The sequence below is a fragment of the Erythrolamprus reginae genome, chromosome 3 (assembly GCF_031021105.1).
Source record: "Erythrolamprus reginae isolate rEryReg1 chromosome 3, rEryReg1.hap1, whole genome shotgun sequence".
Taxonomy (NCBI): domain Eukaryota; kingdom Metazoa; phylum Chordata; class Lepidosauria; order Squamata; family Dipsadidae; genus Erythrolamprus; species Erythrolamprus reginae.
This window is the reverse complement of record NC_091952.1, coordinates 58625229-58640893: the sequence shown is the minus strand read 5'-3', so window position 1 is coordinate 58640893 and position 15665 is coordinate 58625229. Positions and strand designations below refer to the sequence as shown.

At 39.2% G+C, this 15665-nt stretch overlaps 1 protein-coding gene across 2 annotated transcripts in view; it reads left to right on the top strand.

The window, feature by feature from the left end:
• Positions 1-14900, top strand: part of BLACAT1 (BLACAT1 overlapping LEMD1 locus) — a 39278-nt gene extending 24378 nt beyond the window's left edge. Inside the window, exons 1-3 of one of the 2 annotated variants that reach the window (XM_070748898.1) lie at positions 10603-10655; positions 11904-12117; positions 14035-14900. In XM_070748898.1, the coding sequence (XP_070604999.1) occupies positions 11944-12045 (102 nt within the window). In that variant the 5' untranslated portion in view covers positions 10603-10655; positions 11904-11943 and the 3' untranslated portion in view covers positions 12046-12117; positions 14035-14900. Of the gene's footprint in view, positions 1-10602; positions 10656-11903; positions 12118-14034 lie in introns of those variants that run through there. The other variant, XM_070748899.1, reaches the window with a different exon arrangement.
• Positions 14901-15665: the final 765 nt, after the last annotated feature.

Here is a 15665-nt window from a genome sequence, read left to right as displayed (position 1 = left end):
CGTGCTGGAGCCCATCTCAATTAGTGCAAGCAGATTGAGTATTGTCAGCACTTCTCCAGGAACTAGAACATGAGCTCCAGCACAAGTCCAAAGGCTTGGAAGACTAAACCTGTGGTGCCGGTGACCAATCCAGATTGGAACAACCCCTTCTATATTAATGTTATCCCCTTTTGTTTTTTAATTCTTTACTTTAATGACCAACCATTAGGGATCAAACTAAAGGCTCACCAGTGCAGAATTCTGTTTCTGTAATGGCCAACTGTATGTTTCTGGGAAGCCAACAAGCAGAAGATGAAGGAAATACCATACATCCCAGTCAAGCTCCTCAGTTTTTATGTTTTGACTATTTTTTCTTTGATTCTTTGATTCTTAAACTTGGGGTTCATATGTTCCTACAAACAGTTACGTTTGTAATAAATGTATGTTTGGCAATGTTAGAACTGCATTTGAAATTGCAACCTGTCATCTAGAATTGGCAATCAGATTAAAGGCAGATTATCATGTTTATATATACCATCTAATAACGGAGTTAGCTAGCTGGCTTGTCATAAGAATCATTAAAATAAAATCATTACTCAATTTCATTGTACACATGTTGTGCATTGACAATAAAGGTTTGATTTAAAAATATCAAACTGCAAGTATGTCACTAAAAAATTAAAAATGAATTAAAATTAAAGGCATGAAAAATAAAGTTTTAAAATTAAGACAGAATTAGATATTTGCAGGGGGAGAAAGCAAACATATAATACATGCATCAAGACATTGTACAAGTACCAGAAACTTTGTGATGGATTTCATAATGCAAATTACACAATCACATCTTTTGCATAATAACTTCATAATGAACATGTCATCATTTGAAATCATTGCTCTGGAAAAGATATTTATTTTTTCCTACTGCCTATTTAATGTATTTATATATGATAAGCAGGAACTAATCACTTAAAAAGTTCTCACTCAAGTATCCACTTACTGAGCCTCATTTAGAAATATCATCTGGAAAAACATATCTCTCAATTTCCTGATTCATACAGTAAATTACACTAAGATATTATTTTCTCAGCAATAATTTATTAAGTAAATTACTATGGTTGTCAAAAACATACTGTGATATAAATTACAATGGCTGAATTTATACAACCAGATTATGTACAATGTGCAATGTATGAGCCCAGCCAAAGTCTCTTAGTGAATATATCTGGAATTCTGACATTCAATAATAAAATAGGAGATAGAAAAACCCAACCACAGAATCTGTATGATTTGGGTAGTTTCCCAATATGGTAAAATAAAGTTTCGTACTGAAACATGGTAATACATGTAGAATGTGAATTTAGTCATGGGCATACCAGCAAGACAAATGCAAAATGGGAAGCTTTCTTAATAGAATACCAACTTCATATTTCACTTTCTCTGTCAAAGGATTTAAATATCTATATCTTTTTAAATACTTGCATCTGTTCTTAGGTATTGACTGAATGTGCATAAGATCACTGCAGCCTACTTCAGGTTTCTGACTTCCTATTATAGCAATCTATAGCCAGAATTTGAAGTCATGTGAATTATAGACTTGCTTGCCATATAAGATACAAAGGTTGTACTACTAAATGGCAGGAGGGCAATGGAGTCAGTGCAGAAGATCCCTTTTAGGACCAATACAGGAACTTTCATTTTATCCACAAGGTTGCGGTCCATCTAGCTTATTATTGACATATCTGACTTAATGACTGACATATCTTTGTGCCTTGCCAGGATTTCACATAGGATTCCTCCTTATCTGGAAGAGCGCAGATTTGAACTTGGGAACTTCTGTAAGCAACGCCTATATGATGCTGCTGTATCTTTCCATCCCATTGTAAAAATTACATATTATATAGAAGCATTGGTAGACCAGTAAACAAAACAATCCATATTTTGTTGATTTACTTACTAGTAGTTATTCTTCAATCTTCCTCTGAATGTTTGATTAGCTTTGCGTCGGATGCAGAATAACAAGGACACGAGAGCTGGGTAATAAGGGTCACTTTATTAAATATAAACATAGAAGACCTGCAGAGATCACTAAATGGGGCGGATGTTCCTATATGTAACATACTTGGGCAACTAAATGGGCATAACTCCAGCCTGGGTAGTGCGAGGCTATCTTTAGTCTACACCCAGCCATGTAAGCCACACCTCGAGCATGTGGGAAGGCTCACCCCCATGACCCGGAACCGGAAATTACATAAGTGAGCTCCAAAGGCACCCCCTCTCCACCACCCTGGTTGTGTAGGCCAGTGTTTCCCAACCTTGGCAACTTGAAGATATTTGGACTTCAACTCCCAGAATTCCCCAGCCAGCATTCGCTGGCTGGGGAATTCTGGGAGTTGAAGTCCAAATATCTTCAAGTTGCCAAGGTTGGGAAACACTGGTGTAGGCAGCATGAGTTGTGGAAAGGGGCAGCCGATCATCTTCCAAAAGATGCCCAATGGAAAACACACAGTTGCTTCTGATACCCGTTTCCGCCCATTACTGCCAAACAGTGACCGAGAAGAAATTAGTCAATTGTTACATGCCGATCTAATTAAACCCAGATATGCCACATAACCAAAATACAGTTCTCCGTCTTCCAGGGTGAAGTAGGCAAAAAAACAATCTAGACTCAAATGTGCTGCGATGGCAAAAAAATTCCTACTCAGCCCCCAGTTAGGCGACCCTTTAAGCACCCTAGATTGAGTGGAGGTTGGGTGGGTGTCTGCACTTGCTAGCAGCCAGGCCAAAGAGGGGAAGAGCTGGGCAGCTTGCAGGCCTTTAAAAAAGCCACTCACTAAGCCCAGTCACTTCCGGCCATGTGAGCCACGCTGAGCATTCTGGGAGGTCTCGCAGCTACCAGGAAGTCGGTGCCGTGTTGATCCAGCACCGATGCAAATGTCAGCCCCACGCTGAGGGTGCGTGGCCTCTCAATTTTTGTATTTAACGAGAAATAATAGCATAAGAAAATGAAGTGAAGAGCACAAGTCAGATTATATAACATCCTCAATTCAAGCAGAGGATAATGTATACATATGCACAGACATATAGTTACAAGCTTCTAGGAGTGGATATTTACTCATTTATATTGAATGTCTTATGGTTCATATTTAGCTATACTGTAATCTGCTTCTCTACAAACTCCACCCATAGGTTCCCATTTTCTATAGACTAGCCGAATCCAGTGAAATTCTGAATGTGCCTGAATCACCATATAGCTGCATGTTTAGACCTACAAATGGCCCTTTAACTTCCTTATTTCTTCAATGCCTGTGAGCCTCTGGGAATGTGTGTATACTGTAGTTCATGCATTTTGGATCTTCTCTCTCGCTTGAAAGCTTATGCTTTTAATTAAATTTGTTAGATGGAAAAGCCCTTATGCCAGAGTGACCTTTTGCGCACCAGACTAACATGACACTCCACTTACAATGCTGTATGATAGGATTCCACAATCTGACAATAGAGTCTGTGTGCATATTTTCTTCCAGACCTAACAGCAAGTTGAGCAACTGTCCTGAAAACTTTATTTAAAATCTGTGTTAAGTTTTGAAATCTTCCCTGTTTGGAACTGTGGCCTACAGTCTCACAGTCTCTTGCTGTTTTAAAACAGTACCTATTATTCCAGTGATACGGCATTCTATTGTAGTGAGTTGTGATTTCAGTGTCATGTTGTAGAAATGCGGTTCCAAAAAGTTATGATTGTGGCTGTGACCGTGTGATCAAATCTCCACTCCTTTTTTGCATAAAATGCACCTAAAAGGATGGGGCTTTGATTGCATGATCACAGCCACCATCTTGAATTTTTTTGAAACCTCTCTAAGGATGCCCCTGAATGGATAGTTATGACTGGATGGAGGGATGAAGGATGGAACAGTAAGAAATGTAATATGCTATACTGTAATCCCACACTACTTCGTGGTTCATCTTTCATGGATTCGCTACTTCACGGGTTTTCAAAGGGGGCTTAAATCCATTAAATCCATTGAAAATTTTAAATCCATTAAAAATCCATAAAATTCTTCTACAGTATTACTTTGCTCTATTAAAGAAACTGGTAGGATATCACATCTAGTTCCAGCTGAGAAACATTATAGAATGACTGTTTAATGCAAAGGGTGGGTTTTAAAAGTCCAAATACTCATTAAATACATTAAAAAAATATATTTCCTCTACTTCACGGAGATTCGTTTTTCACGGGTGGTCTTGGAATGCATCTCCCTGTGAAAAACGAGTGATTACTGTACATCAAACCCTTCTGTTGATATTTTACTACTCTGGTCCTTGATGCTGATGAAGGTATTCTCATCCTAATTGGTGGCAACAAAATTGCAGGTGGGTAAGGAATGGGTTTACCTTGTCCTGTGAGCCCATCACGGGTCCAAAGACGGGCTAACGGGTCCAAAGACGGGCTACAAGAATGGTGGAAGGTCTTAAGCATAAAACGTATCAGGAAAGACTTAATGAACTCAATCTGTATAGTCTGTAGGACAGAAGGAAAAGGGGGGACATGATCGAAACATTTAAATATGTTAAAGGGTTAAATAAGGTTCAGGAGGGAAGTGTTTTTAATAGGAAAGTGAGCACAAGAACAAGGGGACACAATCTGAAGTTAGTTGGGGGAAAGATCAAAGGCAACATGAGAAAATATTATTTTACTGAAAGAGTAGTAGATCCTTGGAACAAACTTCCAGCAGATGTGGTTGGTAAATCCACAGTAACTGAATTTAAACATGCCATATATCCATTGTAAGATAAAATACAGGAAATAGTATAAGGGCAGACTAGATGGATCATGAGGTCTTTTTCTGCCGTCAGTCTTCTATGTTTCTATCACCTGGGCTCACCTTGTGAGCCAGACCAACCTTCCAAAAGGTTCATTTGACAGATCTTTGCTCTCTTCCAGCCGTTACGTCGAGAAAACCTTTTTCTATTCACCGAATAAAAGTGGCAGAGAGAGAGATGCAGTAAGATGAGGACTGTGGGTTTCACAAACCTTGCAGACAGGAAGCCTCATTAAACAGCCTCTTGCCATTGTTCTGCGCATTTCAAAGGAAAATATCTAGACTTTATTTAAAGCAGGAGCCAGGCAGACAGGTATACAGAGAAATCTGTCAAATAAAGCTGATGGGGGAAGGGTAGTGAGAGGCTGCAGCTGCAGCCATGAATTAAAAGGGCTGGGCTTATCTGTATTGGGGCTGCTTTGTGCTGAAGGCAGACTCCTTCTCTGGAAAGACAAGGTCAGGCTGAAGCAGAGAGTAGTGTCGGCTGGTTCCCAGGTTACTGGATGGGAGGGATGCAATTGTCATTGCTTTGTGGAACGGACCGATCTAAGGTGCTGGAGGGCTCTTTAATTAATACTGAGCGGTTATGTTTGAAGCTAGAAGGTCAGTCAAATATTCCCGGTAACCTTGGAGGGCTTAATCATGCCCTCAGTACTAGCCGAGCTATTGAAAAGCAACCATCTCAAACAGGATTTTGGCTTTTGCTGCCTCGTTCTTTTCTTTTTAATCTGGCTGAGGTAATTCGCAGATGTTAGGTGGGGGCAGTTTTTGGCAGGGGTGCAAGTCAAGCCATTTAGGCTTGGCATGTTTGGTTTTGCTTCACAACCTTTGTGAGAGCCAAAGAATTATTAGGCCTCTGCTAAATGCTCTGTGACCCTAACAACCAGTTCTGGCTCTGGACTTATTTTTTTTAAAAAATAATAAAAATAGCTGAAGCTCATTAAGGAGAGGGATTGCTGAGCAACGGTTCATATTGCCTTGTGTTACACCTTGATAAGGCTGGACTTGGTGCTAACATTTCTCTGGAGACCAGCAAGAGATCCTGGATTGCCTGGAGCAAATGGAAGCATCCTTCCCAGCTTCCCAGTTTGGCTGCTGATTATTCTTTCAGTGTTGTTGATAAGCAGTGCAAGATATTTATTTTTATTTATTTCATTTATTTGTTTTATTTTTTCAAGTACATATTGGTAGCATACATACCCTGTTTCCCCGATAGTAAGACACCCCCGATTGTAAGACGTATCGGGGGTTTCAGGGGGGTCGGCTAATATAAGCCGTACCCCAAAAGTAAGACATATGTCTTACTTTCGGGGAAACACGGGGGTATTGCCGCCTCCCTCTCATCTAGCTGCGCGCCGCCTCCTGCCCACGTCCGCACCGCCCCCCTCTCCATACGTCACCGGGTCTGCCACCTCCCTCTGATCTTAATGAGCGCCGCCTCCTGCCCACTTCCGTGCCGCCCCCCCTCCATACGTCACCGCGTCTAAATGTTAATTTTATGGTTAAAACAAAAAATTCGACAATTTTTTTCCAATATAAGACATACCCCGAAAGTAAGACATAGTGGGGCTTTTGGGGATAAAAAGAAAGTAAGACACTGTCTTACTTTTGGGGAAACACGGTAGATATAATATTCGTGCCTTCTACCGCATGAATCCCAGCGACCGGTTAAGTCCCACAGAGTTGGCCTTCTCCGGGTCCCGTCGACTAAACAATGTCATTTGGCGGGACCCAGGAGAAGAGCCTTCTCTGTGGCAGCCCCGACCCTCTGGAACCAGCTCCCCCCCAGATATCAGAGTTGCCCCCACCGTCCTTGCCTTTCGCAAGCTCCTTAAAACTCACCTCTGTCGTCAGGCATGGGGGAATTTAAATTTTTTACCTTCCCCCTAGGCTTATAGAATTTATACATGGTATGCTTGTTTGTATGATTGGTCTCTTAAATTGGGATTTTTTAGATTACTTTTTAATATTAGATTTGTGACATTGTTTTCTTTATTGTTGTTAGCCGCCCCGAGTCTTCGGAGAGAGGCGGCATACAAATCTAATAAATAAACAAACAAACAAACAAACAAATAAATAAATAAATACTTTACATAAATACATAAATACATAAATACATAAATACATAAATGCATAAATGCATAAATGAATAAATAAATAAATAAATAAATACTGTTTATATTTATTTATTTATTTATTAGATTTGTTTGCCGCCCCTCTCCGTAGACTCGAGATGGGTACTAAAAAGAGGGAAACATTAAGCCAGGGACGGTAGGCATGCTCGTGCACTTATTCAGGTCCCTTACTGACCTCTTAGGAATCGGGTGAGGTCAACAGTGGATATTCTAAGGGTAAGGTTCTGGGGGTTTGGTGATGAAACTAGAGTCAGGTAGTGAATTCCAGGCATTAACTACTCGGTTGCTGAAGTCATATTTTCTGCAGTCAAGTTTGGAGTGGTTCACTTGCCGTTTGTATCTGTGGTGTGCTCTTGAAATGTTGAAACTGAAGGAGTCGTTGACAGGAAGGACATTGTAGCAGATGATTTTACAAGCTATTCTTAGGTTGTGTTTAAGGCGACGTAGTTCTAAGCTTTCTAAGCCTAGGAATTTAAGTCTGGTTGGATAGGATACTCTGTTGAGAGTAGATGACTGGAAGGTTTTTCTTGTAAAATATCTCTAGACACTTTCTAATGTATTTATGTCTGAAATGCAGTGTGGGTTCCAGATAGATGAGCTGTATTCAAGGATTGGTCTGGCAAATATTTTGTATGCTCTGGTTAGTAGTGTGATATTACCAGAGAAGAAGCTGCACAAGAACTCTTAAAGCCTTTCTGGCAATGTTGTTGCAGTGGGCTTTGGCACTTAGGTCATTTGATATGAGTATTCCAAGGTCTTTTACAGAGTGAGGGTTATCTACAAAGTCTTGTCTATTCAGCTTGTATTTGGTGTTCTGATTCTTTTTGCTAATATGTAGGACAGAGCATTTGTTGGCTGAGATTTGGAGTTGCCAGGTGTTTGACCATTCAGACATAGGTCAAGGTCTTTTGGGGGGTAGCAGTGTTATCGGTGATGTTGAAGAGTTTTACATTATCAGCGAAAAGAACGCAGTTGCTTGTAATATGATCGCTAAGATCATTTATATAGTTTGTTTGGTTTTTTGTTTCTTTTTTTGTTTCTTTCTTTCTTTCTTTCTTTTTGTATGTATGTATGTATGTATTTATTTATGTATTTATGTATGTATGTATGTATGTATGTATGTATGTATTTGCTTGCTTGTTTGTTTGTTTGTTTGTTTATTTATTTATTTATTTATTTATTTTTTAATTTATTTATTTATTAGATTTGTATGCCGCCCCTCTCCGCAGACTTGGGGCGGCTCACAGCAACGATAAAGACAATGTAAAACAAATCTAATGATTTAAAAAACACCAAAAAACCCATTATTAAGAGCAAACATACACACAAACAGTATGAAGGGTGTTGGTCCTGGTATGCTGCATGGGGGTACACCACTGTTAACAGGAACAGGATGGATTAGATAAGGCACTCCATATTTTGATCACTTGTTGTCTTCTACTGTGTACCCCTGATCATCAGACCAGCTTAGATGGTCAGAATAGGCCATAGATCAATTATGTTTTCCTACCTCTGCTGCCATTCTTCCTGGTACAGCTTTTCTGGGCCATAATAATAGTTTCTTCCTTTCTCTCCTGTCTTCTTCCTTCTTCTCCTCTCTTCTCTTCTTCTCTTCCCAAAGGTGTTTTCAAAAAGGAGTTGGATGAAGTACATATAAAACATGTACTTTATATAGCATTATCAGCCCAAATCACTGCAGGATGAAGGCATTCTTGCTGAAGTTAAAGAGCATAATCTACCACACTGTTGCTATTTGGGTTAGTTGGTAAATATATGTTTTCCCTTTACAATCTAAGCCCAAAGTCACCCAGCTAGTTTCCATGCCTGAGAGAGCCTTAGAACCTGAGTCTCCCCAATACCAGTCTATCATCTTAATCACTACAAATCTATGATTTGAGTTCCATATGTTTAGGAAACGTGGCTACTTAATATATGGAAACCAGGAGTGAGTAATAGGGTAGGCTATGTCAGGATTGTTGCTGGGATAGTGCATATGTGACTCATGTACCGGCATAGTTTGAGTTTTTGGGTGGTCCTTTTAATACAGCTTATTTCCTTTGTTTGAAGAAGGATCCCTTATCCAAGTGTCTTAAAGCAATGCTGGCTTAGGAAATTCTGAAAGTGGAAGCCCACGCAACTTAGAATTGCCAAGGTTGAAAAACATTATTATTATTATTATTATTATTATTATTATTATTATTATTATTATTATTATTTATTAGATTTGTATGCCGCCCCTCTCCCTAGACTCGGGGCGGCTCACAACAATAACAAAGACAATGTAAGAACAAATCTAATAATTTAAAAAACACTAAAAATCCCATTATTAAAAGCAAGCATACACACAAACATACCATGTATAAAGTGTATAGGCCCGGGGGAGATGTCTCAGTTCCCCCATGCCTGACGGCAGAGATGGGTCTTAAGAACTTTACGAAAGGCAAGGAGGGTGGGGGAAGTTCTGATCTCTGGGGGGAGCTGGTTCCAGAGGGTCGGGGCCACCACAGAGAAGGCTCTTCTCCTGGGTCCCGCCAAACGACATTGTTCTAGAATAGATATATTCCCTTCCCACCTTTGATTCAATGAAATGGAAATGCAAGATTTTAACAGTTCTGCTCTGAGTTATTGTGAAGTGTCCGATTATTCCAGCAAGTTTTGAGGTTATTGAGTAACTCATTCAAAAATTTCTAAAATTTTGGTGCCGAAAGGGCAGAATTTATAAAAGCAGCATATCATTATAACTGAGCGATTCAAACCGAATGTCATTGTAACTCATTCGCTTTGTATGAATGTAAGAATTGCTGTTCTGGATCTGATCAAAGACCACTGGCTATTCAATCATTAAAAATAATTTTATTCTCTCTTTTTCTTTTCTTTTGCTTTTTACTTCATAAAAGGCTTCTGCTGGAAAAGTGATATGAAAATATTTTAAGTAAAATATTGCATTGCTAATCATCACAATGGATAATTAACTCCAGAGTCCTTTAATACTAATATTTAGCACAGTGTACTTTTTTCAAATCCTTGAGGGGGTTTTATATTATATATTATTCTAGTTTCTGGAAAGGTGCTGATTGTATTCACTCTGCTTGCACTAATTAAGACTAAGTTTGGACAATATTATGTTAGTAGTTAGATAGTGATGTAGGATTCTATATTCAGAACATCATAGCCAAAATTGCTTGGATGTCTGAAAAATAAAGATAATCACTGTATTATGGAGAAAATAGACCTCATAAGGAAGATTCAAAAATATGACGAGTATTAACATTAGCCTATTATCTTCTACAATCTTTTAATCAGAATTTATTGAATAGGGAAGATTGCTTATTAAAGGTTTCTTTTCAAATACTGTTTAATTGAAGGGGAGAGTCCTGCCCCCACATCACAGATAGTAATGTACCAAGATTTTCGTATGATATTTCAAAGGTAATAAAAATATAGTCTGTGTCTAGTCTTTACTGAGTCATTGATAGACGATCTTGGAATGTTCTACAAGCCACCAGCACATTGATTTTATGTTTTTATGTTTTTAATGCTAACAATGAAATGTTCTTTGTGTTCACAGTGAGACTCAAGTGTACAACTCTAAGGCTTTAACAACAACAAATTACATTATGGCTTAGTGTATTGAGTAAAATATATCAAGTGTGGCTTGTAAAATGTGATTTATAGCATATGTTATTGTACAAATCCAGCCAACAAATCATGGTTAAACAAGATATGGGTAAGCATAATGTGTAATCTCAGTTAGCCAGGCAAATAATATAAGGGAAATGAATACTTACTGTACAGAAGTAATATGGATAACCAGAAATATGTAAAAATGGGACAAAGAAGTAGTGGTAAAGTGTAAGATGACAATTACTGAATAGAAAAAAAGAGTGGAAGTCACAATTATATATTATTTTTTTAAAAACATTCTTGCTTCTCTATTAGAAATTTATGAGGGCTTTTATAGCAGCCACAAGAAGAGAATATATGAACCACTGGACATTGACTCATTGATAACATAGCATGATATAGATGGGACTAAATAATGGAGTTTCCAATTCCTAGTATGAAATACAGAATAGAATGAACCTTTTTTTTAAAGCTACATTTTTACAATAATATAATACTTTTGAAATTAAGTTCCTGGTTGATTGGGGAGGGGGGGAATAAATAAAAAGAGAGGAAGGTGACTTCTTATGTTTGAACATCAAGTTATATAATAGCAGCTTCTCATGTTTCAGAACATATTCTTATCATTATTAGTTTGTTTTTGGTCTCCTGTGGGGACAAAACTATTTTTCCCATCCTACTTTGGTTATATAAAATTCAGAGAAAGGCGTACAACAGCCAATGAACCCTGGAAACAGATTTAGTGATGATTCATATAATAGTGATTTCTCTTAAAATATAATTTTCAAATGAATTATCTTTTTAAAAATTAACGCAAGGGTATAAGGTCCTTCATATCTATATAAGGAATAAATTATATTTAAGTAATAGCTATTTTCAAATCTCATCTCACCTAATCAATATTACTGGAAATTTCATGGAATGAATCTGGGATTCTCTGCATGGAAAACATATTCTGCCCATACTCTAGATCAGTGCTTCTCAAATAGTGGGGTGTGCTCTTTGCAATACAAAAAGGGTGCTTTGTTTCTTTTGAATTTTGTGAAAAACATTGTTTTGAATTTTCAAAACAATGTGTGTCTGAAATTTGTACCCGTGAATTTTTGGGAGGCTTCTACCAGAGAGCCCGGCAGAACAGACGGGAAATAGAAAATAATTGAGAAGCACTGCCCTAGATGCAAAAATGTTAGATGCACCAAAAAGTAATAATTCTTTTTAAAGTTTTGAATGTTTGTAGTTTCTTATCTGACTAGCAACCAGATATATTGATCCAAAGTTACAGCAGGAGATGCCTTGTCTGATAGAGGGAAAACATCCCAGTCCTTTCTCTCTTTTATCTTGCTCGGTATAGATTTCCTTTGGATGCTCCTGTCCCTCGCTTCTCCTAGGGGATGCCCCAATTCACCTTTGCTTGCTTCTGTGGGCTCCATGGCTTCTGCAAGATGAAGAGGAAACATGAAGAGACCAGTTCTGAGCAAGAAACTGCTGTTTGAAAAGAGAAGGCTTTTCTTTTCGGGGTTCACTTAAAATGTGAATTGGAAAAGCATGCTTACTGCAATAACTTGGTATGATGTTATTTCACACACCTTTCCTTTTAGGCTTTCTTTCATGGCTTTCCTTTTCCAGAAAATCTTCTTATTCACCTACAGCTTGTGTCAATGAATTAGATAGGTAGAAAAAACATTAGTTTTTTCTCCCAGATGCGAAACTGTGACTGCATATTTTTTTAAAGAGTATCATCCAGTAGTAGGTTCCTACTGGTACACCTAATTGCGTGCAGGTTTGTGGCTCTGGCGCACAAGTCTGCGTTCAAGCGAAATTTTATTTATTTATTTATTTTATTTATTTATTTGATTTGTATGCCGCCCCTCTCCGGAGACTCGGGGCAGCTAACAGCAACAACAAGACAGCGTATAACAATAATCCAATACTAAAAACAATCAAAACCCATTATAATTAAAAACCAAACATACATATAGACATACCATGCATAAAATTGTAAAGGCCTAGGGGAAAAGGGTATCTCAATTCCCCCATGCTTGGCGGCAGAGGTGGGTTTTAAGTAGCTTACGAAAGGCAAGTAGGATGGGGGCAATTCTAATCTCTGGGGGGAGTTGGTTCCAGAGGGCCGGGGCCGCCACAGAGAAGGCTCTTCCCCTGGGTCCCGCCAAGCGGCATTGTTTAGTTGACGGGACCCGGAGAAGACCCATTCTGTGGGACCTAACTGGTCGCTGGGATTCATGCAGCAGAAGGCAGTCCCTGAGATAATCTGGTCCGGTGCCATGAAGGGCTTTATAGGTCATAACCAACACTTTGAATTGTGACCGGAAACTGATCGGCAACCAATGCAGACTGCGGAGTGTTGGTGTAACATGGGCATATTTGGGAAAGCCCATGATTGCTCTCGCAGCTGCATTCTGCACAATCTGAAGTTTCAGAACACTTTTCAAAGGTAGCCCCATGTAGAGAGCATTACAGTAGTCGAGCCTCGAGGTGATGAGGGCATGAGTGACTGAGCAGTGACTCCCGGTCCAAATAGGGCCGTAACTGGTGCACCAGGCGAACCTGGGCGAACGCCCCCCTCGCCACAGCTGAAAGATGTTTCTCTAATGAGAGCTGTGGATCGAGGAGGACACCCAAGTTGCAGACCCTCTCTGAGGGGGTCAATGATTCTCCCCCCAGGATAATGGACGGACAGATGGGATTGTCCTTGGGAGGCAAGACCCACAGCCACTCCGTCTTGTCTGGGTTGAGTTTGAGTTTGTTGACACCCATCCAGGCCCCAACAGCCTCCAGGCACCGGCACATCACTTCCACTGCTTCGTTGACTGGACATGGGGTGGAGATGTATAACTGGGTATCATCGGTGTATTGATGCTACCTCACCCCAGGCCCTTGGATGATCTCACCCATTCTGCTTCCTGAACCTGTGCAGGTAGCAAAATCTTGCACGGGGATGTGCATGCGTGTGTGTTTCTGCAAGGTGTTTTGCTTCTGCATCCCTGTGTGAGATTTTGCTACCTGCACAGGTAGCAAAATTTCACTCAAATGCGCGCTCAAGCACCAGAGCCAAAAAGCTGTGCAAAATTACTGTTACTTACTGTAACTTACTGTTACGAACCCACTACTGGTATCGCCTTATAGATTTAGAAATGTCAATGAACTGATAAAGAGCCAAAGAAATAATACCTTACAACAGATAAATAAGCAAATAAATGATATGACTCTCTATGTGAGCGTGTGTGCGTAGGTGTAATTGGGCTTCACGTTCATTACAGAAAAGCTGCCCTCCCTCTTTTGAGTCTCCCATGGTGTTTGATGGATTAGCTTAGGAAGGCACACTGATAGGAAGAGATGAACCTGCTATGAATGATGGCCTTTTTTTTATCAGCATCAGGAACGGGAAGAAAAGAATGTGTGTGAAAGACATTAATCTGCTTTATTACATTTATTTTTCTCTCCTCGTTTTTCTTCTCTTACAGATTATGGAGGTGGAGGAAAAATGACTCAATACAAAAGGACAAACATTACCAAGGAACATCCAAAATATGTCTGGGGAAATGACCATTCTACAGTTTCCTTGTCTGAATTACATTGACCTCTAGAGACTCTAGATATTACATCAGCCTCTCAAAACTGGAATGTGTTATATGTATTGGACAATATAAGCCAGCTGGATAACTTTGGGCCAGTCACTCTCTTTCAGCCCAAACCACCTCATAGAGTTGTTTTTGTAGAGAAAATAGGAGGAGTATTTCACTATGTCCACTCCATCGACTTACTTACAAAGTAGTAAAGGTGGGATAAAAGTTAAATAAACAAACAAACAAGCAAAAACTCCCTTTCTGGCTGGGATTAAATTAGATTACTAGAGATGGAAGGGACTTTATAGGTCATCTAGTGCAACCCTCTGCTCAAGCAGGAATATCTGCACCATTTCAGACAAATGACAGTCCAGAGACAAATGGGACTCTGCAATGAAGCTGGTTAAGGAAAATTACTATATAGATTGTTTCGCTCTTTAGCTAGAGAAGAGTCTTTGACAAAATCAGGCTGTCTTCTTGGTTTGGTTTAAACCAAACACACAATATTGCTCAATATTATTTAGAACAATAGGGATGGAATAGATCATTTAGGCCAATGATGGCAAATCTTGTTTTGCTTGGATGCCAAAACAAACTTCTGGAAGACCCATTGGGTCGTTTTTCACTATCAACAAGCTCCAGAGGCATTCCTGAATCCTGAGGAGGGCGAAAAACAGTCTCCCCCCTACCCTCTGGAAGGCCAAAAATCAGCTAGCCAGCAGACACATGTACGCTGAACTGACATATGGCAACACTTTGCATGCCCTCAGATTTGGCTCCGTGTGCCACCTGTGACATATAGGTTCGCCATCATGGATTTAGGCCATCTAGTCTGCCTTCTCTGATATAATCAAGTATACTTGAGGTATGGTTAAGAAGAAAGGACTGCACTAGATTACAAGTGAATCCATTTAAGGCTTGTTTGACAACACAGCAGACATTCACATGTTTGTACTGGGTTATTTTATTGACAGCTGTGACAAACATTTTTATATATAAAGTCTTGTAGATGTTCCCCTCATGATCCAAACGTGTTCAACCTATTTCAGTCACTGAATGCAAACAAGAAAGATAAGGTGGTAGTTTTCATTAACATTAAAATACTACCCAATTCACCTTATGTGGAAACTAATTACATTAAATTTTAGCTGATGATTAGTTAACTGTAGGTTTGGGTTCATATTTCTCTTTAAAAATGCTGCTTTTGTATTAAATAAATAATTTTTCCTGAATCACAGAATCACAAAAACAGTTTGGATGAAAAGGAAGCAAACCCCCCCCCCCTATTTTTGCAAAGTAAAACAAGAAAGACTAGAAATAAGTCCATTTTTTTAGCAGAAATGAACAAAGAAACATGCAGTTAAGGTACTATGGGAACAGTTGTCTGTAGGGAGTAGAACAGTAGAATATGGCATAGTCCTATTTTCTCCATAGCTTGCCACACATTTCTTGTTGCAAAACCATTTTGTATCAGTAAAGTACTTTTCTTAGGACTTTATGAACTTTACAAAGCAGGTAGAAATCCCACT